The sequence below is a fragment of the Xiphophorus couchianus genome, chromosome 18, assembly GCF_001444195.1.
Source record: "Xiphophorus couchianus chromosome 18, X_couchianus-1.0, whole genome shotgun sequence".
NCBI lineage: Eukaryota > Metazoa > Chordata > Actinopteri > Cyprinodontiformes > Poeciliidae > Xiphophorus > Xiphophorus couchianus.
In genome coordinates, this window is record NC_040245.1 from 2,839,927 (window position 1) to 2,867,164 (window position 27,238).

Sequence of the window (27,238 nt, forward strand, 5' to 3'; positions counted from 1 at the left end):
CAGAGAGCAGCTGGTCGTTGGGCGACAGCTCAGCAAAAATGAGAAATTATGATCATCCCAAGAGTAAAATTTGACCACATTTTGAGCGAGTTGCGTTTAGACTTTTATGAAACTAAAAGCGATCTAATTAGGGAAAATGATTTTCATGTTTTTAAATTGAAAGGTTTTAGAAAAATATTCCCAATAAAAACCCATTAAAATGTCTTAAATTCATTAAAATTAATAAAAAAATGTATTATTTTTTTCTTTGTGGGGTTTTTATGTCAAGCCAATACTCTGCATTGATCATGCGTTCTTTAAAACAGGGTTTATGTTTTCTAGTTTTAAAACAGTTGAGAATTCTTCCTTAATAATATTGTTTTATCTTTCAACTCATCTACAAAAATGTATTTTCCCTCACTTTAATTCCCTGCTTTCAGCCTCCTCTCATCCGTTTCTCATCTTTATGAGCGCCCTTGCTGTCAGACTGACTATAAATGTCTAGTCGTTTTCCATCTGTCATGAGGCCCAGCCGTTTAAACTGCTGATAAAACTTTGATTCGTATCTCTACCTGTAACTCTGCTCCGTTTGCCACTGACCAGTTTGAGGATGTTGACCTTTGAAGGGACGGTCTCTCTCCCTGCAGGCGTCCCTGGAGTGAAGCCGGAGCGATACGAGGAGGGTTTGGCCGCCAAGCACTGCGCCCTGTCCTTGGTGGGCGAGCCAATCATGTACCCAGAAATCAACACCTTTCTTCGCCTCCTCCACTCTCATCACATCTCCAGTTTCCTGGTCACAAATGCTCAGTTCCCAGAGGAAATCAGGTGGGTAGAAAGCAGAAATAAACTAGTTTTGCTTAGAAAAAGCCAAACTTTCCTTTAATTTTCAGGGCTTTCCTGAAGTTTCCTTAATATTTGGTTTTTAAAACACGTTGAGACTTTTGCTCTTACTTTCATTTTAGCGTTTTAATGTTGATTTTGTTTTTTTCAATGTTTATTGATTTTATCTGTTCACTTTGCTGCAACTAATATTGTTTTAAAGTGCTTTACAAATAAATTAGTAGTATTGTCTCTAATTTTAGTTAAAAACATTTCTAATCTGTAGAACATAACCTTTGTTTTAGAGAGGATGTCTGTGCATCCTTAAAAAGTCTTAAAATGTATACATCTAAAATTAAGACCTTAAAAAGTCTTAAGCTCATCACAAAACTATGTTGGCCTTTGATATGTTAATGACGGGTCTTGTGAATTTCTGAACTCAATTTATTTGCATATTAATCAACATGAATGCATCACATAAATATGCCAGATTTAGCCAAAGAGGCTAATTTTCATCTGTTGTTCCACAGCAGGTTGATGGAAGAGGTTAAGTTGTTATTTTAAAATTAACATGCATGACTTAAGTTTTGTCTTGACAGGACATTTCATTTTGTACAGTCTGTGTTTTTAAGTTGCACTCACTTCACTGTTCCCTGTATTTGAGGCTACTGCTAACTAGCTTCTAATATACCCTTGCTAACTTGCTAACTAGCTTTCTGTCATGAGTAAGTGCAAATCCAGTTGACCGGATGAAGTTTGTGCATTTCTTTGGAGGTATAGGTCTTAAATTCCATTCACAATGGTCTTGAAAGTCTTAAATTTGAGTTGGGGGGGAAAGCTGTAGAAACCCTGCTAGAGAAATATCTGGCTGCCTGGTGGCAGCATATAAATAAAGTAGAGTTGTTTGAAAGTTTTTAGTTTGAGTATGTGGAACAGCCTGACTGCCTCCAAGGTGCATGAAGAAGTCAGAGAGGAAGTTTGAGACGAGAACAGGGAGAACCGGTAAGTTGTGGACTGACAGAAAGCTCTGGCCTTCACACTTTTCAGAACTTTTGCTGAATTTGAAATAAATTTGTACTCTTTAAGTATTTTTTTTGATTCAAAACATGACGTATCTTATAGTAAAAGTCAGGATTTTGATGGAACTTGACATTTATCTTAAAAAAACAGTAAAATCTCTGAGAAGTTCTCTGAAAGTGATATAACAGAGGGTTTTTTTTGAGAGTTCAAATGGATTTTTGTAATGCTCAGCATCTTTAAACCTCTCAGTCCAGAACCACTTCAAGGTTGTGAAGACATGCCACACTGGCACATCCTATAACTCGGCTAACTAGCCTGTCAGCGGCTCACTTATCACACACCCGTCCTTCAAGGTGAAGGTAGGACACCAGTCAGCAGCTGGGTGAAGATGAGCTGTTTCTTTCAGAATGTGGAGAAATCACCTTTTTACAGTTGTCCTTATCATTTAGAAATGTGTTTCTTTCCATGAACATCATATCACCTTACCCCTTCTAGCTCTTAACCCTAAACCTAATGGTTAGGATTAGGATTAGCCTGTAGGGAATAACCCTAAACCTAATGGTTAGGATTAGGATTAGCCTGTAGGGAATAACCCTAAACCTAATGGTTAGGATTAGGATTAGCCTGTAGGGAATAACCCTAAACCTAATGGTTAGGATTAGGATTAGCCTGTATGGAATAACCCTAAACCTAATGGTTAGGATTAGGATTAGCCTGTAGGGAATAACCCTAAACCTAACCCTACAGGCTTCAAATGTTAGATCTCTCCTCCCAACAGCCATAACTATCTCCAATAACTCTGAAGAATTTGAATGAGTGACAATATTTAATTTCCCTTTGGGATCAATGAAGTATTTTTGAATTTGAAATATTTCGCTCTGTATAATGAATCAGTTTATCTTTTGAAACAAGTGACTAAATATTGGATTTTCTCACGCGTTGAGCTGTAGTAGTAGGCATGCATGTGTCCTGTTAGCGGTTTGGTCATATGGAAAGCCTTAAAGTGTGTGCACACATTGTTCCTGTTTTTCCAGGAACCTGGTGCCGGTGACTCAGCTGTACGTCAGTGTGGATGCCAGCACCAAGGACAGCCTGAAGAAGATTGATCGGCCTCTTTTTAAGGACTTCTGGCCTCGTTTCCTCGACTGCCTCAGGGCTTTGGGAGAGAAAGTAAGTTCTGCTGGTTTTAACGTTGTTGGTCTGCAACTTTTAGATGCTTCCCTGCTGCAACGCACCTGAATCCATCGAAGGGTTAATGGCCAACGCAGGTGTTGGAGCAGTGATGAGACCACAGTGGCTCTTACAGACTGCTGCTCTTTCCTTTATTTTCAGAGTCGGGTACTAACTTCTTTTTAGGGGAGGCAAGTGAGGCTCTGCTTCACCTGTCATAATGGAAAAATATGATAAAAATAATTTATATTGCTATTTTCACCCTGTGGTTTGTACTATAAAGTACCTACTTTTCATTTAGCTTTAGCAATTCTGATTATGTTTTCTTCAAAATTGCTGAATTTTTACATTTTCCCATTCAAATGCTCAGAAGCGCAGCTGGTGAGGCAGCAGCGAGCTGAGCCTCACCTGGGATTGATCAACCTCTCGCTAACGGCACTGGCTGCCATTCGATGTTCCTCCTGGCTGTATGTCGCCAATAAAATGGCTAAAAACATTTCATGTATGAACTGATTTTCCATAATGTAGCTTATGTACATAATGTTCAGTGTTTTTTGTCACCAACTGTGTGTGTAACATGTTTCGTGTGCTGAGCAGCGATCAGAAACCAGAGAACAGATTAGAGGTGAGGCAGGCAGTTCTCTTGCCTCATGACAGGGGGCGCTCATGATCCCAGACATTGTGACTCCACAACTGCAGAGTAAGAGACAGTAACAGCGAGCTAGCCATGGAGCTAGCCATGTAGCTAGCCATACAGTAAAGTGCAGCGATATCACTTATTAATAATCACAAAATAAACATTAAGCCTAAAACCAAAATACTGCAACAGACTGAATGTTCTGCTCTTTGTGTGGGAAATATGTTGTTTTTTTTTGTCAGTTGCTATAGCAACTGTCAGCGCGTAGCTGCGTTGATACAGAGAGCAAGAAAGACGTGGTTTTGAGTTGTACTTTAACGGTTTTCCACTTTGCTGTGGAGCCCAGCAAGAAATTAACGCATTTTTACAATTTTAATGAATATATTTTATCTGTATATTGTGAAAAAACTAAAGAAGCTGCCTACTTTTATCTGCTTAAACCGACTTAATTAAGTCCCATGTAAAACGGTTTCATTAATATTTTGAATCGGTTCCTCATTCTTATCATCACGCTGTAATTGCGCTCTGTTTAATTAAATTAATATTTTTTTATTGACTCGAACTTCGGCTTCTCTGAAACCAAGATAAGACGACATTCTGCCAAACTCTCTGACGTTTCCTCCAGATGGGATCGATTATTTTTATGGAGTCGTAACCGTGAGCAAACCATCTTTAATTTGAAACTTCCACTGCCATAAAGTTGAAGATCTCCCTTTTTGTTCTTAAAAACCCAACCAGTTCTTCACCTTCGATTACATGAATCGATTCTCTTAGTGCTTCACTAAAGGAGGAAGAAAAAGCAGCGATTTGATGGACCACTGCGCAGCCAAAGGAAGAAACGTGGGCTTAAGTCTCTCAGAGGAGACATCATAACACTCTTCTGCTTATTTAAAGCTTTTGCAAGCAAGTAGCAAATTCATTACTCAGCTTCAGATGTAGGAAAATGCTAATTTTGAGACTGATCACCTGGGATCTATCATTTAACTTTAATTTCACCTTGTTCATCATTTTTACTGCAACACTACATAAAAATATACACAGGAGGTAACTGCAGCGGTTTGGGGAAAGAACAGGGCTTCATTTATCCTTAATGCATCAAATAAAGTTAAAATACTCGGTAAGTTCATTTTCTGTGGCCTTTAACAGTAAAAAGATTGATTCAGTCACCAAAAACCTTCTCAGTTTATTATAATTGAGTCATATTATAGATTTTTTAAATGTTAAAATGCTTTCCTTGCACAAATGGATTCAGTTTGAAACATTTAGATGCATTCCTGCTTGAATGAATCGAACGAGTGGTTAAAGGTGATCGATTGTGCAGAATTCACATTTTGTTTTTTCCACTTCAGCCCAACCACTTAAAAAAAAACTGTTAAAAGTTTTTTGGTGTCTGTTTCAAAACTTTCTCGATTGTTAAGTCACAATCAACGGGCACTGCGCCGTTGCCTAGCAACATAAGCTGATTTCCAGCACGTTTGGTCAGCTGGGTTTATCGCTGTACAATGGCTGCTGGAAAAGGCAAGTGTTTTGTTGTTGACTTACCATCCAGAAACTACTTCCTGCTTTCTTGTTGGTTGTGCAGGAGGCTCCACTTCTGCTTTTCAAAGATGTACAGTTGTAGCTTTTGTTGTGTTGACATAGTTGGTGACACAGATGAAACCAGAAGTTTACAAACACCAAATAAAAAGCCATAAACAGTTTTTTCCCCCCTCACCATCTGAAGTTAAATCAGACCAAAGGTCTCTTGTTTTTGGTCCATCAGAATCACCAAAATTATTTCTATTTGCCAAATGGCAAAATAATGAGAGATTTATTTAGAGATTTATTTATTATTGCCCTCAGGATAAGACATGAAGTTCAAAATCTAAAATATGGATCAAACTTAAAGTATTTAATTAAATGTAAATGCGTCACACGATTTGTGAAACTTTTTCTTTAAAATCAGAACATCTGGAAACAAATTAAATATTTTCTTTTCTTTTCTTTACTGAAGCTCAATATTTTTATTCTGTATCAGATAGTTTGGTGCTCCAGATGGATTATTACATCAGCAGGTTGTAATTATTTAATTGGATTATTTAACTATTTGGGGGTCAATTAAAACATATATATTTTTTAAGATAAAGATGAAAAAGAATGGAAGACTGCATATTACTGGAGGTAGTAAAGAATGCTTATTTAATCCGTCTGAAGGAGAAAAGATTAAATTGTGTTGATTATATTTAGATCTAAATTGTTGCAGATTATAAATCAAATTAATCAGAAATTTACCTGTTAAATTGGAGACAACTAAAATGCAGTAATTTTGTCATCTCACATTTCGGTAGTTTATGCACCTTCCAGATATAAGTGTCTAATAATAAATCATCTAAAGTTTTATTTTTTCATTTATTGCTGCGTTGCCGTCCTGCCTGCTTCCTGTCTGACAGCCGTCCTCCTTTACTCCACCTGGCCTCCCGCCATCCCGCCGTTCTGCCGTCGCTTTGGGAGTTGTCAGAGTTGTGCATTCGTGTCAGATTTGGAACGGAGGCAGCTTGAAATATCTCACCTCCCTGCTGCTGCCGGCCAATTATCCTCGTCTCTGCTGGGCTGAAAGGACCTAATGCCACAGATAACCTTCCAGTTCGAGGTAGAAGTTGGAGGGACATAAAGGGAAAGCTGCAGTCTTTCTTTCTTTAACATCCTGTTGTTGTTTATATACCGGTGGGCAGCAGAGACCACTGAAAAGCATCAATTTATTTGCTTTTTGTTTTGTTTTGATTAGCCATTTCTCATGATAACTTTTCTTTGCCATTATGTTTCTCTTAGGTTCACACTGCAGCCTGAAGTGACGCAAATCAGAATTTTCTTTATTTTTGCGTGCTTTCCAAACATATGAGATGTGATCTCCAAACATCACGCATGCACAGTAGAGGGCGCAATAACGTCACTCAAGAGAGCATGCTCAGTGTTCTACCATAAAAAAAAAAAAGAAGAAGAAGAAGCGCTCAGCGTTCAGAGAAGTAAACGTTGATGCTAACGGTGGAGCGTATCTTATAATTTTAAAAGACCAGATTCGTATCGGCTTTAGATCCACTCCAAAAATCCAATCTGTGTTGTTCAGACTGTCGTGAAAAGACATTAAAGCAAAACAAAATCGGAAAGTAGTTCAATTACTTGGAAGCTTAACGATTTGCTTATAGGTTCGCACAGCGTGTGACTTATGATGACGTATTGCTCACGCTCCGTAAGATGGCGTCGCATCAAAACCGTTCCAAAATATGTGTTTTTTTATTTGATTTGATTTATTTATTTATTTCAAACAAGTTTTTAAAAACAAGAAAACATGCAGTCAGTAGGACAGAGAAAACATGCAAACATAACCAAGAGCAACATCCTGGTTATTTTATGAATACATGAATAATCTCCATCTCACATTAACTTTTACTGTCGTATTCAATAAATAGAAAGTAAATTTTGACGAGGATCGTTTATTATATTCACGGCACAAAAACCGTTGATGTGCAGGAAGTTAAATTTCGTGTTAAAATGTTTATTGTTTAAGAAAGTTTTATTTTTACTTAAATCGAAAACAACATGGTGCATATTTTGAATGAAAGAGTTTGTGTACGAACTCAATGAGAATTGAAAAGAGAAGCAAATTGATAAGCGAAATCGATAATGGAACCGGTATCAATAAATTCTTATCAATTCCCTTCAGGCTGCAGTGTGAATGCAGACATATTCATCTTTTTTTCCTTATTCTCCTTCATGTTGTCACGTAATACAGCAGATATATTTTGACTTTAAGCAAAGGCTTTTCATTTCTATTATTTATCATATTTAAAATAAATTCCCATCTGGCGCATATCATATTTCTTTTAGATTTTTTTCTAGGACAGTTTACTTGAATTTTAGATGTAACAGAATAATTTTGTTATTTATGAGCAGTAACCGCCAGCATTTAAACTCAAATCTTTAAATTATGTATTAGAAATTCAGTATAAACAGTTTAGGGCAAACCTTGACTTTTTCCTCTTTCTTTATATTTTGCTTTTAGATATTTTAATCAATGATTCCCTTCTGACTGGTTATCAAACTTTTACTTTGGATTGTTTTTGCTTCTTCCCAGTAGTTGTTTTACATTTACACCACTTAATTTTGATGATCATTTAGGCGTAAAATATCACTAAACTCCATCATGAACCGTATTGAAAAACTGGCAAAAAAATTGCAAGACCTTATTTTACATGTGATAAGTAGAAAAATGACTAAAAATGTGGCAGAAGTTGGTATTTTAAGACCAAATAGGTCAGTCATGTCTAAAGGTTTCAATTAAATGCAAATTCAAACATATTTCATTGATCCCAAAGAGAAATTAAATGTTGAAACTTTCAGAGTTATTGTCTCAGGGGTCAAATTTTGCTAAAATATATTAACAAAATTGAAAAAGCAAATTATTGTGATTTTCTTTTTTTACCTCAACAGTAAAGTTGGCATGCAATATTGTCCATGAACAGATAGTTGTATTAGAAATTAAGTATAAAAGTTAATTCAGGCAAGTTTAATAAATTTAGCAAAAGCAAATTTGGGTGCACCAAAGTGATTTTGAGTGAATGTGTTTCTGTTTAATATCAAGTTAGACTGAATGCAAAATACTTTTTGTTATGTCTCAAATTTTCTATTGTAAATGTGATAAATGAGCCGTTCAGTGATTTATAAACTAACATCAGTATTTTAAAGTCCATTCTCTCGGAGTAAAGACTGTAGAACTGGGTGATGTGCTTCACCGTCCTGGTTTTAGTCAGAACGCCAGCAGCAGCGTCCTGTTGGCTCCCCCACCTTCTGCAAATCAGACAAAAATGGTGTCAAACGTTTGTGCTACATTTGTGCTGGTTGTGCAGCAAAATATTGTTTGTGCTGCTTTGGCTTTGAAGATACCAATGAAAGTTTAAAGGTCTATAGGTCAACCAAGCCCCTGTTACTCCGTCCATGCCTGGCTAGTCTGCCATTTATCTAGTTAATGGAGAGTAGTACAAATGAATGTTTCAGACGGTTATATTTGCACAGGGGAACCCTGAACCTTCTCCCAGAACATATTCTGATGCGAGCACATGTGAAACATCAGACAAGATGCTCTGAGCCTGCTTGATGGTAGCCTACTCAAACAGGTGCTGTGCAGAAGATAGATCCCGAGTGATGAGAAGTTTCCAATTGAATCAAATAAATCCTTGTTCTTTATGTAAAATTTAAACCAAAATGCTAGTTTTGATTTCTGAGTTTTTCTGCCGTTACTTTTATCACCTCTGCGTCTTTTTTCCGTGGTCCAGAAGCAGAGGACGGTTTACCGACTGACGCTGGTGAAAGCCTGGAACGTGGAGGAGCTGCAGGCCTACGCCGAGCTCATCGCTCTGGGTCAGCCCGACTTCATCGAGGTCAAGGTAAGATTGCAACATCCATAAAATATCTGTACATTCCTGCACTTTTCAATCAATCAGTCAATCAATCACATTTTATTTGTATAGTACATTTCAGCAACAGCAGTTCAAAGGGCTTTACATCACAGAAACACAAAAATCAACAATTGATACATTACCATTTACCAAAGTCACCATTTACACGTCAAAATGATAGTTAGTGTTTATTATGGTATAATAGCAACTCTAAATTTAAAGGAACTCAGTGTTTCGGGTGTTTTGCTGTTTTATTTTGTGTTTCTAATTATGTATTCTTAGAAGTGTTTGTTTATACAAATATTTAGACAGTTTAATGTTTTCTCCAAAGCTTATTTAATATACTTTGATGAAACAAAGAGATGTCAGGTACACATGCATTTATTTTGTCTTTCTGGATTATTAAACAAGCTGAATATGCACATTTATCTGAACTAAAATTTTGTTTCAATTACTGTATCCACACTTGATGTGTTATTATTTTTATACAACAGATAACTACATATTAAAAGATTACATTAGCTCTGCTGCAAAAACAAAACAAAAAAAACTGTCAGAGTTGAAGCTCTTTTATATAAAAACAGCCGAGAGTCGGAGGGAAGAAAAAGGCAAGCAAATATTTGTTGATGATATTGTTGTTTCTTTTGTGGATAAAACAGGTCTGCCAGATGAAAACATAGTTGTAACAAAATCAGTGTTTGATTCTTGTATTGTGTCATTACTGACGCAACACATTTAACTCTACGAGTTATTTTTTGTATTTTATATTTAAAATTGATATTTTAAAATCAGTAGTTTTAGTTTTTTCATACGTTGGTTAATTTTTAGATGCAGAATTAAAAGATGATTAAAAAGTATTGTATTGTGGTCATGTATAGACCCACTTCATGTTATTGTTTAGATCTGGAAATTTCTTGCATGTGCACGACCCTGGAGGGCAAAAAGACGATTCTTTCACATCCGTCACAGCTGCGCCGCTGCGTTGGAGCGATTACTGTAACTAAATGAAACCTGGAGATGTAGGTATTATTGATGTAGTACAGTGCACCACAGCAAGGGGGAAAATAATGTAGAAAAAATGGTAAGAATAACTCAAAAACATTGTTTTCTCGCTCCCTTTGTCGGCTACACCACGCGCACACTCGTTGTCATAGCAACTGACAACAACGCCACTACATGTTTTAAGATTCAACACCAAAAGACACTCAAACATTTCCCACACAAAGAACAGAACATCAGGGTAGGTTCAGGCAATAATCAGGCTTGATGTTTAATTTGCTATTATCAATAAGTGATCGTTGTGTTAGATTAGCTACCGCTGCTATTAGCTAAGCTAACATTAGCTAATTTAAACACCTGCTCTACTGATGACCTGTCAGAGTTGGTGTTTAGGTCGCCTTTTTTTATTTTGTAACTGAACTGAAACACACATAATTTCACATCACATCTACACGTTAAGATTGTCATAGTCAAGCTAGCATAGCTGACCTACCTCTATTCTTTATGAATTAAAACTTCTTCCTTTCCTCGCTATCTTGTTGTTGTAGTGTTGATAACTAGTATCAAAGCACTGAGTTCCTTTTTCTTTTATATGGGACTCGTACATTCAAGATTTAGTGCGTTATTTCTACATCTTTAAGCTAAAACCAGTGCTAGTCATCATCAGCTAGCAGCTTTTTGCCTTCCAGCAGAGATGTGACGTCATGCTGCAATGGGTTCATATAAGGGTTAGGTATTGAGTACTCCATAGATTTCATTTTCAAAAATTTCATTAAATTATTGTCAAACAACCAACTGAATCTGGAGTTTTCTTCCAACTCTTGCTGTCACCATTTTGCGTACTAGCGTAGCGTAGCCACCAGGAGGAGAATGGAGCACCATAATTTGCCACTTACATTTAAAAGACTAATAAATAGATTCATATACACAAAATCTAAGCATTTGATATGCAGTGTTAGTTTTATAAATGCACCAGATAATTCCATTTATTTACAGTTTTCCACCATTAATCACTGTTTTTATTTATTTCAGTTAACAAAAATGTTTTCTCAATTTCAGTTTTCATAATTTCATTGGTTGAGGTTAATAACTCTGAACTGAGGATGAGTCCAGTCTGTAGTTCAGTGACATTGATTCATCTCCTTGACATGGAGTTCCTCATAGATCCACATCAACCAGAGTTGATATTCAGCGGCACCTAATTTCAATTCCACTGCACAAGAGTAAGTGAATTAATTTGGAGAGGTTGTTTTGGAGACCTCCTACCTTTTGTTCATGAATACAAGCCTCAAACTCTCCCCTCTTCCCATTCTGTGCTGCTGTCATTTCCACTGCAGGATGAAAAGCTTTAGCCAGCATTAGTATTCATGAAAAGCCTGTTCCCACACAAGACAAATTTCCCACATCCTCTAATTTAGAGAGCGTTTTGGCTACTTGACAGTCGAGTTTCAATGCTTGATATTCTCCTCAGGGTGACGACGTTCATTAATTCAAACCGGTTGGTGGTGAACTGAGCCCAAAGCAGAAAATAAAATAGAAAAGAATAGAAATCGCCTTTTTTTTCTCCCTCACTGGGGAAATTAAGCCACAAAGCGACGGGTAAGTCAAATTATGTAGCTTCACACAAAATAAAAATATAAAACAGAAAACAATAGTGTTCTGTACAGTAAACAGCTGCTATTCAAAGTAGAATACTACAATTTAAATAAAGAAAAAAAACTGATTATATACAAGAAGTGTAAATAATAGCAAACAACAGCAGGGATGTAAACACTTAAATTCAAAATGTGAATATTTTTGTACAGTTTTGGCTTAATTACTCCTCTAATGTTTTTGTTTCAGCAAATGACCCTTTTTAGAGTCAGTGTCCTCTAGTTAATGGTGAATTAATTATTTTAATAATCATGATTAATCCGAATAATTGTCCCAGCAACCGCAAAAAACCCCCACCAAAACTTACTAAATATTTTTGGTTTAATTTCTAGTGGAAATATCTTGGTACACTTAAAATAAAACAAAACTAACTTACAAGTAACTTTTCAGCAAGAAATAAGAGCTTGTTCTAAGTCAGTAATTCTTTAATATTGGTTAAAAAGCACTATAGAGTAGATTATTCCACTTTTTTCACAATCAACCGTCACGGCGCCGTTACCTAGCAACCTCTGCCAAGATCAGCCCGTTACCTAGCAACGCAGTTCTAGTTCCACTGACTGATTACTTAATTTATGAAATGGAAAAATGTCTGCCAATGCAACTAGTACATTTTCATCAATATTAAGGAATTATTGATTTAAACCAAGCTCCTGCATTTTACTGAAAAGTTACTTGTAAGTTAGTTTTGTCTTGTTTCAAGTGTAATAAGATATTTGCTCGAGAAACTTGGTAAGATTTTTGCAGTGTTTGAGATTGCTGGGAGTAAGGCTTGGAAACGATTAATCGTGATTATTAAAATAAATAAGCATTAACTAGATGACTGACTCTAAAAAAGGTCATTTGCTTAAATAAAAACATATTTAGAGCAGCAGTTAAGCAAAAACTGCACAAAAGTTTTTAAATATTTTTCATTTAAGGTAAAAATCAACCAATATATTCTACCCAGATCTCATCAAGTGGCAAAAATTTAGCTTCATGTCAGTTAAATTCCCTAAAAAAAAGAAACAAATATCCTATTAACCATGTTTTTCTTCCAGTTATTAATCGTTTAATCCCAGTGTTGTATAAAGTACTAAAATCTCAGAGTCAAGTAAAAGTACAAGTACCTCTCCAAAATATGACTTTGGTAAAAGTCGAAGTCACTGACTGAAATGTTACTTGAGTTAAAGTCTTAAAGTATCTGAAACTTCTTGTACTTAAGTATGGAAATTACTGTAAAAATGGATGTACTCAAGTAATGTAATGAAAAGTATAAGTAAAAAGTAAAACAAGGCAAATGCAGTTTGAATGACTTTTTTTATATTTTGGTAAACTTGTCAAATACACTTAAAATAATGTACCCAACCAAGTGCAGGCAAAATTAAACCTGCTAATAGATATACCTGCAGGCATCATTTAGTTAAGAAAATTAGGTGCTTTACCTATAGCACAAGGTTAACTTAACCTGCTTTACAACTGAACCAGCTTCTTAGTAAACCCTCCAGGACAGAAAAATACAAAGTTTTTGTAAGCCTTAAGTTTTCCCTTCAAGTAAGGTCAGTGCTGAAAATGAGAAAAATAAATAGTACAGAAAATGCGGCCAACATGAAGAAAAAGATCTGTTACGATTACTCTACTTCACAAATCAGTGAATCAGTCAATGCTACAGTCAGTAGGTGGTGCACACAACTGGTCATTATGCAAAAGAAAAAAAGAATTGAGAGGGAAATGCAGCTTATTGGCATCTGTAAACCTGGTTTTGAACTTGCATGCCTTTCCTATATTCGTTAAATTTAGTCTAAATTGCTATCGCTATGGCTTCTGCCCCCCTTGAACAGAGGAGTCTAGGTAGCCTGCTACAGTCAACATTAGGCCTAAGCTAAATACACCACATATGGAACTGAAACAATGCCAAACAAAGTTCATTTAAGGTCAAGATTTCACAGTAGTGCCTAGTGACCAAGCTATAGTTACTGAAACAGGAGGATTATAACCATTTCATAAGAAGTTACCTCGATGTGTTTCTTCAAGTTGGACGGGGAGTTTTTGTAAGATAGAGTTTCCACATCTTCGGGTAGGAATAACATAAACTGCATGCGGTACGACGAATCTTTAACACCCACGAAAGAGTATATTGTGTTTAAATAAGGCCATGGGCTCTCATCACCAGCTGGTGGTTCCCCTGGAGCCGTGTCCGACGTAGTTGCAGTCGTTGTGGTCTTCGTCTCCTCCTCCATGTGGCTGCTGCTGATTGCGAGACTTGCTTTGTGTTTAATGGGAGAAGCAAAACAGGTGTTTCCTATTGGTGGTGATGAACAAGCCCAGGCAAGCAGGCGACGGACTTTGTTCGGTAGCCTACTTGCTAATTGCTAATCAGTAGGTGGGGTCAAAACACTTTGTTTCTCTCTCGCGCTTTTTTGTAACGAGTAACTAAACCACACATTGAAAATGTATCGGAGTAAAAGTACGCAATTAAGTTCGGAAATATAGTGAAGTAAAAGTGAAAGTCATCAAAAATTTTCATACTCGAGGAAAGTATGAAGTACTCCAAAATATACTTAAGTAAAGTAGTGAAGTATTTTTACTTCGTTACTATACAACACTGTTTAATCCAGAAAATAATCTGCCCTACACGGTTTTGATGTTGAGTCGAGCAGGAAAAGATGAACTTTTTATAGTTAAAGTATAAATGTATAGATGCAGACGCATCTATAAATTATCAAACATTCACTAAAGGAATGCTGGGTTGTTGCACTTTAGGCAATAAATGCTTATTTTATTAATTTAAAAAGTAGAAATGTATTGTGAAAAGACAGAAAATAATAATAAGTCAGTAACAAAACGACAATAGTCAGCGTTTGTGCTGTAACAGGAAGCTTCGGTCAGCTGCTTTTCTGTCTGATAGATCTTTTTTTTCTGTCTGCATAATAAAGCTACCAGATCAAACTGCTATCTTTCTTTTCCTTCAGCCTTTTTTCTCTGGTGCGTTCTCGTTGGGGAACTGGCTGAGTGGCTAAGGGGATTCATTTCAGGGCTGTTATTACATCGATGAACCCAAAACTGTTACCCTGTAGAGAAGACTTTGTTCTTGTAAGGAGCTATTGATGTCTCCACTCAGATTTTCATCTGTGAGCTTCCAGTATCAGAGCGGAAACAAAAAGTTTGAAAGAAACTTTCTGCTGACTCATCTTGGATAAGGTTTAAATTTGGCTCTATCAAAGGCTGCTTACCCCGACCTGCGACATTTGTACATGTGAAATTTTGGTAACATTTCATCTGAAAAGGTTTGCATAAGACTGACAGGACACTTTTTATAAACATGAAGGAGTCTTCATGAATGTTTATAACTGTTGTTATGACGTGTCCTTCAGTAAAGAATGTCACTTTTAATGCAACTTTGCTTCAAAAGTGTTATTATTTTTCAAATAGTAAAGTTGATGGTTTGAATAGACTTTTAAAGCAAGTTTTAACTTGACTTTGCATTAAAAGTGTCATTATTTACCAAATGACACTTCAAGACAACAGTCAAACATTTATGAAGACTACTTCATGTTTATGACTGTCAAGTCAGTTTTACACAGCCCTTCAAATAAAATGTTGCTGACATTTTTCTATTTGTGTAAAATGTAATGCTAAATCTCAATTTTTGGGAATTTGTTGCTGTTTTCATTGACAGCAATGAGCAAGTTATCAGCAACGTTTTGTTTTGTTGTTGTTTAACAAGATCCTGCCCCCATCTCCCTGCTGCCGGGCAAACGGCTGCTGCTAGCTGAGGGCTAGCATCGGTTTTAGCTGTTAAGCTGTCAACATAATGCGTTAAAACTTGAATGTACGCCTGATATATAAAAGAAAAAGGGATGCAGTGCTTTGCTAATTGTCAACACAACAACTAGATAACAAGGTCTGAAAAAAGTTGTAATTAAGTAAAAGAAATAGTGAAGGAGAGGGAAGTAGTTCAGTTATGCTAACTTGACTTTGACAACCTTAACATAAAGATGTGCTGTGGAATGTTTCAGTTCAGCTACAAAATAAAAAAGTGACCCACGCACCAACTCTGGCAGATCATCAGTAGAGCAGGTGTTTAAATGAGCTGATCAACCACCGCAGTGTTAGCCTAGCTAATAGCAGCGGCGGCTAATGGCAGCGGCAGCTAATCTACCACAGAGATCACTTATTAATAATTGTAAGATAAAAATCAAGCCTGAAAACATAAAACTGCATGTTCTGAATGTTCTGTTCTTTCTGTGGGAAGTGTGCTTTTTAGTGTTGAATCCTGATGCAATAAAGGGGTGTTGTTGTCGGTCGCTATGGCAACGAGTCTGCAGCACAGCCGACACAGAGAGAAAAAGGTAGTTTTGAGTTGCTCTTTAACGTTTTTTTGCGTTATTTTTCCCTTTGCTGTGTTGCACTGCTCTAATTAGTAATATTTACATCTCCAGGTTTCATTTACTTACAATAATCATTGTATCGCGGCAGCGCGGCTATAATGGATGTGAAACAATCGTCTATTCACCCTGCAGCGTTGTGCGCATGCGTGAAATTTCCAGATGTAAGCAATAATATGCATGGGATCTACACCTGAATATTTACCCCAAAACCATCTTCAAAGAGTTGTAAAAGTAAGACTGAAAGTCATATCTGTAGTTTTTAATTCGTCTTCCCATCTTTATAAAGATGTTTGATTCAATTTGAATTATCTCTTGACCTCATGTACAACGCTGAAAAGTTTCAGTTGCATTGTGTGGATAATCTCTGTATTCTTTCTCCATGCTGTCAGTCTAATCTCTTTCGTCTTTTCTCCCCTCTTAATTATCTTCTCTTTCTCCTCTTATCTTTCTGACCCGTCGCTTCTCCTCTTCCTGCCTGTGAGCGCCTCTATATTGTGACGAGATAAAAACCCCGCGGCCGCGCCGAGCCGCAGGCGGGCTATCGGCTTCATCGTGAGCTCAGTAATTGGTGCGTCCCGCCTTGGACTGGTGACAGCGTGACAAGCTGCTCAGTCACATAATCGACTCTAAAATTAGCTGTCACTGCTGACTGATGGAAAGCTGCTGCTGCAGTTCAACGGTCATCTTACAGCTGCTGCTGTACTTAAGATAATGGAAACTTCTTATATGTTGTTCTGATATTCATACATTATACAGCCGTATAATCATACCATTTAAATAAACACAGATAAGGCACCGTTAAAGAAAACTGTATTACTTTAATGTGTTTCATTGTCATTTTATGCCACAGTTCAACACAAAATAGTCCGTAAATCTTTAGAGGAAGGAAAAAGATTCTTGGTTTGTTTTTTCACTGACTTAATACTTTTAAAAAGCACATTTACTACATTACAAAAAAAACCTAACCACATGAAATGAAACGAGTAAAAGGTACATATTTTATATTAATTTCAGAAAAAAGGTGAATTTCATATATATCTTCATTACACAGAGTGAAATATTTTATGCTTTTATTTCTTGTAATTTTTAAAATAATATCTACAGTGAATTTAATTTTAGTTCAAATTAATTTGAATTAATTTATAATTATATATATACAGTACAGAGCAAAAGTTTGGACACACCTTCTAATTCAATGGGTTTTCTTTATTTTCATGACTATTTATAAGGCAAGAAATCCCACTTATTAACCTGACAGGGCAGGTTGACCTATGAAGTGAAAACCATTTCAGGTGACGACCTCTTAAAGCTCATCAAGAAAATGCAGAGTGTGTGCAAAGCAGTAATCACAGCAAAATGTTGCTACTTTGAAGAAACCAGAATATAAGGGGTATTTTCAGTTGTTTTACACTTTTTTGTTTAGTGCATATTTCCACATGTTATTCATAGTTTTGATGCCTTCAGTGTGAATCTACAATGTCAATAGTCATGAAAATAAAGGAAACTCATTGAATTAAAAGGTGTGTCCAAACATTTGGTCTGTACTGTATATATATATATATATATATATATCCATTTGTTTCTAAATTTATAAATAATAATAATGATATTTTCTTTCACAGATCATAGTTTGGATATATAAAAACAGTAAATTTCATGTTTTCTGTGTTTCGGCGCCACCTTTGTTATCACCATCATCCCGTCTGATTGGCTGCTCTCCTCCAGTCGGCGTAATTTATGGTCCTCTGTTCAGATGCTGTCCGGTGTGAGATTTACCTTCTGAACGGCACCGGTACCATTTCCCCCGTCGCCGATTCCTCTCCTGCTGGAAGAATTGGACCATCGGAGAGAAAACATTCTGCCAGCGGCGTAAATGAGATAAATCTGGTGCAACACGTTGGTGTGGGACTTCAGCAATCAATACTGACGATTTCCAAAAAAGGTTATTTAAACCGGAAAGGAGGGGTCGGCTCCTCGCTTCTACACGACTCGGTTGATACGAAACATAAAGTAATTTTCAATCTCTGTTGTTGCCCGACTCTGCTACTCCGGTGTGATTTATACCAAACGTTGGAGAGATGATCTTTATTCAGAGGACCTCCAGGCAAGGCTGAGAACTGCAAGGTCTTTCATCAATTCAGCACGGCGTTGCTGTCCTTGCCCCCGGCCACTGCCTTACTGTCTGTTACAGAAATACAACCCCCTAATGATGCAGCACGCTTTCCTTTTGTTTTTGTAGCCTTTGTACAGATTCACAAGCAGCACAAGTCCAGCCGTTCACCTAGCAACCCAGTTCTAGTTCCACTGGCAGATTATTTTACTTATAACATGGAAAAAATATCTTGTTGTAAGTGAAACAATCTGTACTTTTTCATCAATATTAAGGAATTATTTACTTAGAACAATCTTGCTGAAAAGTTACTTGTACGTTAGTTTTGTCTTATTTCAAGTGTGCTGAGATATTTGCATTAGAAACAAACATACTTGGTGATATTCAGTGTTTTTGCAGCGATGCGTCCTTGTCTGTTTCAGGGCGTGACGTACTGCGGGGAAAGCTCGGCCAGCAGTCTGACCATGGCCAACGTTCCCTGGCACCAGGAAGTGGTCGCCTTCGTCCAGCAGCTGGCTGACATGCTGCCTCACTACGACATCGCCTGTGAGCACGAACACTCCAACTGTTTGCTCATCGCACACGATAAGGTAAGAAGACCTCAGCTGCCGAGCGCAGATGAAAAACCCAACGCAACAATAAGCGGTAACAAGATGTGTGAATTGAATATATGTTCTGCTCTTGGGGTTCAGCTAAATTGGTTTTAAAGAAATCACATTTTTAATGTCTATGTCACAGAAAGGTTTCTGCTCTGCGGAGACAGGAAGAAAACCATTTGGACTCGGTTTTATCAGGGTTTTTTTTAGGGATTTATACTTTTCAGAACACCGTGTTCCACAAGTTAAGCCTTCCACCCAGGGGAGTTTTATTCATAAAAGCATTTATGTGAAATATTACTAATGTTTGGTGCTCAGATGCAGCAGAGAATGATTAATTGTGAGAATGTTGCACGAAAAGCAGGAGTCACGTTCTCAGCCCAGAACAAAATCCACCGTCAAAATGTGACGGAGTCTCTTTCTGTGAGGAAGCGATCCTCATTTCTATCGCCTTCAATTCCTCCAGAAACATTCAGCTGGGCAGACGGAGCAGCAAACGGGCTTTTAATTTAATATATCTCAAATCAAATATCCATGTTTATTAATACAAAATAAATAATACTGATGTAAATTATGAGTAGAGATTAGCCCAAACATTCGCTCATATGTTGCAGAAACCTAAGAATCTGATGTTTCCAATCTCTGAAGTCTGTTTCTTTAAATGCAAAATTAATCTACACAACAATAATATTACTCAAGTAAAAGTAAAAACTACTTGCAGTAAAACTCCTCCTATAGCCTTCTTTTTCCAAAAGGTAAGTGTAGCTGGAACTGCCCACCTCTGCACACACAGAACAGCAAAATTAGCAGCTTGATGTCTGGTGAGAGAAACTGCAACTTAACCCCTTGACCTTCAACCCCTAAATCACCAAAAGCGCCTGAAAAGGCAAATTAAATCAGCCGCTGTTCTTCAACCATTACAGTGATCCCTTGTTTTTCGCGGGGGTTACGTTCCAAAAAGAACCCTTGATAGGCGAAATCCGTGAAGTAGTAACCTTTATTTTTTTTTACAGTTATTATACAATGAAATACTCCATAATACATTAAAACCAAAGAACAAAACCTTTTTACAGGCCCAAACATTTGTTTAACAAATAAAAGTACTGTATAAACGGGGTTTTTTCTTTTTTTTACAAATAACTACTGTACTGTAAAATAATAATTTTAATCATCAATACAAACTGAAGGCTTCAAATTGCGGAGATCAGCGCCGCCCCACCGCGACCCGAGTCATTGGATTAGAACGGGAGAAAATTAAAAATGATTATGAAAAAAACAAAAAAAAGTACAGTAGGACAAATAGTGACTCGCCTGTATTTCACTGCTCTTCTGACTGAGCCGCTGCAGCCTGACTCCGCTCTGTAGGGGTTTTTTTCTTCTAAAGCCCGCGGTGCAGGTGTGTCTTTTCGAGAGAAGAACATAGTTATTGGTAGTTGTTGTCGCTCTTTTTCCTTCTGGGCAAAACGATTCTTATAAACCGACATGCCACCATCGATTATGTTAAATATGGCAAGCTGGTTTACGTACGTGTACATATTAAAGCGCAACGTTGTTGACACACAGGTAGAGAAGAAGTGGAGAGACTGTTTAGCCAATCAGAATGCAGAACACAATGCACGATGCAAATCCGTGAAGCAGCGAGACGGCGAAAATACCATATCTGGGGGGTAAAGGGCGGTAGTGTACAGTCAGACCTCCTCCGCCTTCTTGCAATACGCTGTCCGTCCGCCCCCATCCATCCAACCATCCATCCATCCATCTGTCCGTCCATCTCCCCCTCAGCACTCAACAGTATGCTAGCCCCCCGCCTCCCCACCCATCCATCTCTCCTTTGACTTTAAGTGATTTTGTGTGAAAAATGTAATGAACATGTTTTGTATAAGCCACAGATCTATTCTAACCTGTACAAGGTAGATTGTCTTTAATGATGTAAAAGTACAAAATTATCACTCAACAAACTTCTGATGCATTCTCAGTGTCTTTTCTGTTGGTTTGAAAAGGTTTTAAGACAGAATGTTGGACGTTAAACTCCTAAAACTCTTAAAGCCGGAGGTTCTGGTGCGAGCTGTCCAGGTGTAGATGCATTTTGCATACAAAGGAGCAAAGTGCTGCTGGAGATTAAACCACAGCTGTGCTAATTGGTCCCTAACGGTCAGAAACAGGATGTGAGGAAACTCTGGGATCATAAATTATCATGGACAGCTAAACGATAATTTACTGAATTTTAGAAATTTAAAGGGGAGTTTTTATAGGCTCTGGATGTCTGGAGGAAAATGTTTTGAACATCCAGATCCTCTGAGTGAAGGTGTTAATAAAAAGCTTTCTGCTTACATTTCATACATGGAAACAACCTGGTAGGACTTTTATTTTGCAAACGGAAGAATATTAAAAATAAGAGGAAAACATTTGACCTCATTTCTTCAGATCCTCATTATTTTTTGTTTGAGTTGTTTGATAAAATGGTATTTGTGACATCAGTTCTAACAGAAAAAAGGAAAGTTTATTAATATAGAAACATTTATGCATAACGGTTTACAAGATAGAAAATGAAACAAAAGGATTGCACAAAATAAAAGCATGTTGGACAGTTTTTAACATCTTAAAATAAATGTTTCACAGTTTACGAGTTGGATTATTTGATTAAAAGCTGCTGTAAACAAAAATAGTTTTTAATTCAACTGAGTTTATTTTTAGAATACAAATTTACAACAAGCACCGTCATGAGGCACTTAAAAAAATCAGTAATAAATTTTACTGGAGGATAAATCGTCCTGGTAATTATTGCAATAAATTATAGTATTGTTGTTTTCAGACTATTTTCAAATATATTGATCATGGCCTAAAAATGCAAGTTCAAAAAATATCATTTTTTAATTTTCAATAAAACAAATTTGATAAATAAATGTGTGTATAATTTTCATATTTAATGGAGTAGAAGAGGATTTATGTTTCTGCCAAAGCAACTCAAGTTTATTTTTCTTTAATTGTGCTTCTAAATTACAAAAATTTGGACTGTTTGCACAATACCTGATAGTAAAGAACAACTTATTTTTTTATTTCTGTGTTTGACATGATTGGAAAGCTGAGAATCCACACGTTCAGAATCTGTAAGCAACTGAAAAAGGTTCGTTTTGACGTATTCGTGACAATAAGTGAGTTAAGAGACGAATATTTTCATTTCGGACATAGTATATTAACATGTTGTGTTATTGTGGGGCAATTTAAGTGTTTGCTAAACACTAACAGTTTGAGAAACACTGAACTATCAGAACCAGAACCCGGTTCTGTCCAATCCAAGTCAGACTGTAAAGGAAACTGAAAATATGGATCAACCCTGAAAAAAACCGATCAAATGGAATCTGATTTAATCTACTTATAAACAATAATTAATTACTTTTAGTTGCATAATCCAACTGACTTCGAAGGGCTTTTTGTTCCTAGTGGAAAACAAGTTTACATTTTAACATGAATGACAGAAAATGTGAGATATCAAAGTTTAAAGTGCTTTACAGTTTCATTTTGTTTCTTTGTTTTGTTCTGCCTGTTTGTCTGCAGCAAGTTGCAATATTTCCTTTTATTTGTTGCTGGGGTTATTGGATCCTGGTTCTGTCTCTGTTCGTCCTCATCAGTTAGAAACAAAAACAATATTTTTCCTTCACTTTGTCAAAACGAAAGGTGCAGATGAAACAGCAGCGAGCGCATAAACTGATTCTCTTCCATCCAGCTTTGTTTTAAACCCTGATTTAATATCCTCGTCTGGAAAGAAGAGCGAAGCTTTGACTTTATAAAACACAGTAGAAACTCTGTTACTATCAGCAAGACACCATTAACAGAAACAGCGTGCAGTCCTGTTCCCTTCCCGTACAGCGCAGATTTACTTTGTTCTTGGAAATATTACCCAGACTGAATAAATATCATCCTGTCTCGTTACCGGGAGCGTTTGTTCCCAACAGGCGTTTCTTCTCAAGCCTCATTAACAATGCAGCAGGTTGGGTTTATTTTTTCCTCTAATGTCACGCCGTAAAGTGCCAAACCCATCCAGTCGATGCTTCCTCCGCAGGAAGGTCGTCTGCAGTGCAAATAAGTGTTAGTCCTCCAATGCGTTCATGCTGGATCTGTTTTAATTACTTTTGTGATTAAAAATAAAACTGTATTAGGAATAATGTGAGGCATTAAGGCCAATCAAAGTTTCCTCATTGCAAAGAGCTGCAGTCGTCTGCTGGGCCAGTTTAGCTCCATTTCTCTGTTATTTATGACGTTCAGGAAGGTTCGGCCTGTACCCAGGATGCTGTCCAGTCAGCTTGACCTCTTTGAAAATTGAACTTTGCTGGACAGTTTGCCTTGCTGCACATTTAGCTTCCTTTTCAGCCTAATTTTGATTCGACTCTGTTCTTTGCAAAAGTATTCCGACTTACTTCAACATATCCACGTTTTCTGTTTTAAGTTACAGCTAGGACTGTCGCAATAAGAAATGAATCAGTTAATCGCATGATAAATTAAAACGAGCTCAATAATTTCCATTTGTATGATTTTCTTTTCTCTCTTTTTCTACCAAAAATGTAATAACTAAAGTCTCAAAATTGGTGTTTTGGTCTCAACTGCACCTTTTTGGAGGGACAGTTTTGTTTACAGAGATTCATAATAAATTTTTCTGTTATTTTGTTTATTTATTTTAGATATTTAAAATGTTTTCCAGTTCCAGTGTTAAATGTCCCTCAGTATTGAAAGTTTATTGATCTTTGAGAATGTGCTCTTGCATTAGTAAGACATTATTATTATATTACATGAAAATGGACTTAAAAAACCCAATATCGTTTATCACAATCATTTCTGGGACAATTTATCGTTCAGTAAAATTTCTTATGGTTACAGGCCTGTTGGAGAAATCCTTTAATCTCCATGGCAACCATTCAGTTGTAGAAAATGCCTGGGTGGACCTAGCCCCGCCTTTTAGGTACAGCTCCTCCTCTGAGCTGCAGTTTCTTAGCTACCGAGCTTCTGCCTCACATCCGGCTCCTTCAGACTAGCCAGCAGCAATTAGCAAACACCTGGTGGAACTGTACATCAGCTGAGCTCATTATAGACGCTACTTCTCAGAGCAACGCTGGTAAAAACTGTTAAAAGGTTAACAGAGGAGCTGTGTTGGGACAACTTCCTGAGACCCAATTTCAATTTAAGTCATAATTTCATATATATATACAGTACAGAGCAAAAGTTTGGACACACCTTTTAATTCAATGAGTTTCCTTTATTTTCATGACTATTGACACTGTAGCTTCACACTGAAGGCATCAAAACTATGAATAACATGTGGAAATATGCACTAAACAAAAAAGTGTAAAACAACTGAAAATACCCCTTATATTCTGGTTTCTTCAAAGTAGCAACCTTTTGCTGTGATTACTGCTTTGCACACACTCTGCATTTTCTTGATGAGCTTCAAGAGGTCGTCACCTGAAATGGTTTTCACTTCATAGGTGCCCTGTCAGGTTAATAAGTGGGATTTATTGCCTTATAAATAGTCATGAAAATAAAGAAAACCCATTGAATTAGAAGGTGTGTCCAAACTTTTGGTCTGTATATATATATACACAGTATATATATATATATATATATATATATATATATATATATATATATATATATATATATATGTCAACCATAGGTAACGTAGTGACTTGATTGTGCTGGAAAATGGTACTCCATTGCAAGAAAACACAGAATCTTTCCAAGGTTCTCATGCAAATGTCTTACTTCACTAGAAATAAGACAAACCAACTTACAAGTAACTTTTCAGAAACATGTAGGATTTTGTTTGAAGTCAATAATTCTTAATATTGACAAAAAGGTTTTAGCTCCACTGGCAGATTATTTAACTTATAACAAGACATTTTCCCGTGTTATAAGTTAGTCTATCTGCCAGTGGAACTAGAACTGTGTTGCTAGGTAACGGGCTTGGCTTGGCTGGGGTTGCTAGGTAACGGCTCAGTGGAATATTCTACCAGTGGAACAAGAACATTTTCATTAATATTAAAGAATAATGTAGTTAAAACAAGACTCCATATCAAGCTGAAAAATTACTTTTAATTTAGTTAATTTTATTTCAAGTGTGCTAAGATATTTGCAATATAAACTAGACCAAAACTACTTGGTGAGATTTTGTGTTTTTGCAGTGTATATTTGCCTGGAAAATACATAAGGCTGCCCCTTTAAATGTCCTTTTCCTTCCAGTTCAAGGTGAACGGCGAGTGGTGGACTTGGATCGACTACGACCGTTTCCAGGATCTGGTCCAGGCTCACGAAGACAGCGGCGGGCAGCAGAGCTTCTCGGCCTTGGACTACACCGCCAAGACCCCCAGCTGGGCTTTGTTTGGGTCAAACGAACAAGGGTTCGACCCGGCCGATACTCGCTTCCAGCGGCGCAACAAAACCAAAGATATCTCTGGATGCTGATTCTGAAGATGACAATGAATTTAAAGAAACAGTAAAAAATTAATATCAGCTTTATTGTTGCTCTTCCCTCTTACCTGTTCTGTTTGGATCTTTAAATGTATTTGCATCGCAGCTGGATGAACAGAAAAATTACCTTTTTATTGTTTCTTTTTTTAATGGATGTACATAAACTGTTCAGCTTTTAATCTTCTTGATTTCTCGTTGTTAAACTGGATTGTCCTTCAGAAATTTATTTTTCCAGTTCCTCTTGCTCTTCCTTTCTGCTTGTACTTTTTTCTTATTCCAAATTTATGTTTAAAAGTTTCGTCGCTTTTTTCCCCCTTTCTTTCATCTCAGGGTCAGGATTTTTCAAAACATCCCTCTGGTGTCAGAGTATTTTATTTCTCAGGCAACTGCTGTCAAAATATTTTGGCCACTTAAAATAAATGTGTTTGAAATAAAAAAATTTAAAAATGTTTAAAATCTCAATGGCTTTTGTAGAATTATTGTTATGATAATTAAACTCTTGGATTGGAAGGCCTCCTTGCTGCCTCTTGTCATTTGGGTTTTTATGCAGTTTTAGCAACAATTACACTGGTAAACATCCAGTAAGTCGTGTTTAGGGAGTAAAGCAGGTTCCTTTAGGTGCCTGGTGGTTCAAATCACTTTCTGTTTCTGCTTTTTATTTGAAAAATCAAACCTATTAAAGAAAAATGGATTTAAAATCATCCATTTTGTCTGTGTCACTACGATGTTTAGCCTCTTAGTGACATGAAGAAGTAAAGAATAAGATGTGATGCTTCCCATCATATCTTATTCTTACATCCAGGGCGTCAAACTCATTTTCAGTTTGGGCCAAATCAAAAATCGGAGTGTTCTTAAAGGGCCAGCTGGGCCAGAATGTATTGATAAAACCCATTAAACTGTTAAAATATTATTAAAAGCTCTTTGTTCGATAAGTGTTTCTTAAATTGAACATCTTTCAGTACCTGGATGGACTGATCGCACACGGATCAGTCCATCCCACACGGATCAGTCCATCCAGGTTTTCTTCATTGTTTTTGTAGTTTTTTTGTTCAATCAAAATCACAGAATTTTAGAAATATTTGAAAGGAATTTGTACCACATTTGCGTTAATGTCTGATGTTAAATATAACCTACTGTCGTATCGATCACGGACTATGAAGTAAGGCTGAGGCAGCAGTCACTTAAACTCAAGGTTTCTGGACAATTGTGAGAGAAAGTTGCAGCAGAAATCAGGAAAAATGTGGGAATTTTGTGTATTTGTGAGAAACTGGAGGGGCTTACTGATGTCATTTGGAGTCTCGAGGGCCACATTAAAACACTACTGCGGGCCAGATTTGGCCCCTGGGCCTCAAGTTTGACACATACAACTTACATTTAAGAGTTCTGAATTTTTAAGGATAAACTTTGGACCAAAATTACTTTTAGTTGCTTCATCACTTTCACAGAGGAATGCTTTATTGGATATTTTAATATAGTTAAAAAGAAGTTATAAAATTCTCTTTCATATAACTGCTAATTAGAGAGTCTTGTGCGGAGACAGTTTCTTCTCTGTTTGTGGCTCCTTGGTTTTCCTGATCTCACCTTCAGCAAATCAGCACCAACGAGTCAGTCAGACTTTGCTGGAGTTCATTAGAGCATTTCCACGCTCACTTGTTTGATTTGCGTCAGCCTCGTTGCTGACATCCGAACCCATTCAGGCTGCAGTAACGTTTTATTTTGCTGCAAATCTGCGGAGTTGTGGGGGAATGACCTTGATCCGCTCATTTACAAACCCTTTCTTCAAGCAAAGTGACTTAATTAACCAAATGACAGTCTAATGGAGGCTGATGCTTTGTTTCTGCACTCCCTCGCTGGAAACCTGACAGCTGACTGGTAAACCACAAAGCGATCCGATGAATCATAAAAAAATTCAGCCTCTGAAATGAGTGTTAAACTGCAGGCCTGCTGCAGAGAGATTAGAGGAGAAATGTGCTAATTGCCTGCTGTGTGTCCTGGAT

General features: G+C 36.9%; 1 protein-coding gene across 2 annotated transcripts in view; it reads left to right on the forward strand.

Moving 5' to 3' along the window:
* tyw1 (tRNA-yW synthesizing protein 1 homolog (S. cerevisiae)) overlaps nucleotides 1-25,755 on the forward strand; it is a 43,059-nt gene extending 17,304 nt beyond the window's left edge. The window contains exons 12-16 of one of the 2 annotated variants that reach the window (XM_027998975.1): nucleotides 627-804; nucleotides 2,853-2,988; nucleotides 8,935-9,045; nucleotides 18,609-18,776; nucleotides 25,014-25,755. In XM_027998975.1, coding sequence (XP_027854776.1) covers nucleotides 627-804; nucleotides 2,853-2,988; nucleotides 8,935-9,045; nucleotides 18,609-18,776; nucleotides 25,014-25,235 — 815 coding nt within the window. In that variant the 3' untranslated portion in view covers nucleotides 25,236-25,755. The remainder of the gene's footprint in view (nucleotides 1-626; nucleotides 805-2,852; nucleotides 2,989-8,934; nucleotides 9,046-18,608; nucleotides 18,777-25,013) is intronic. The other variant, XM_027998976.1, reaches the window with a different exon arrangement.
* The last annotated feature ends 1,483 nt before the right edge of the window (nucleotides 25,756-27,238 follow it).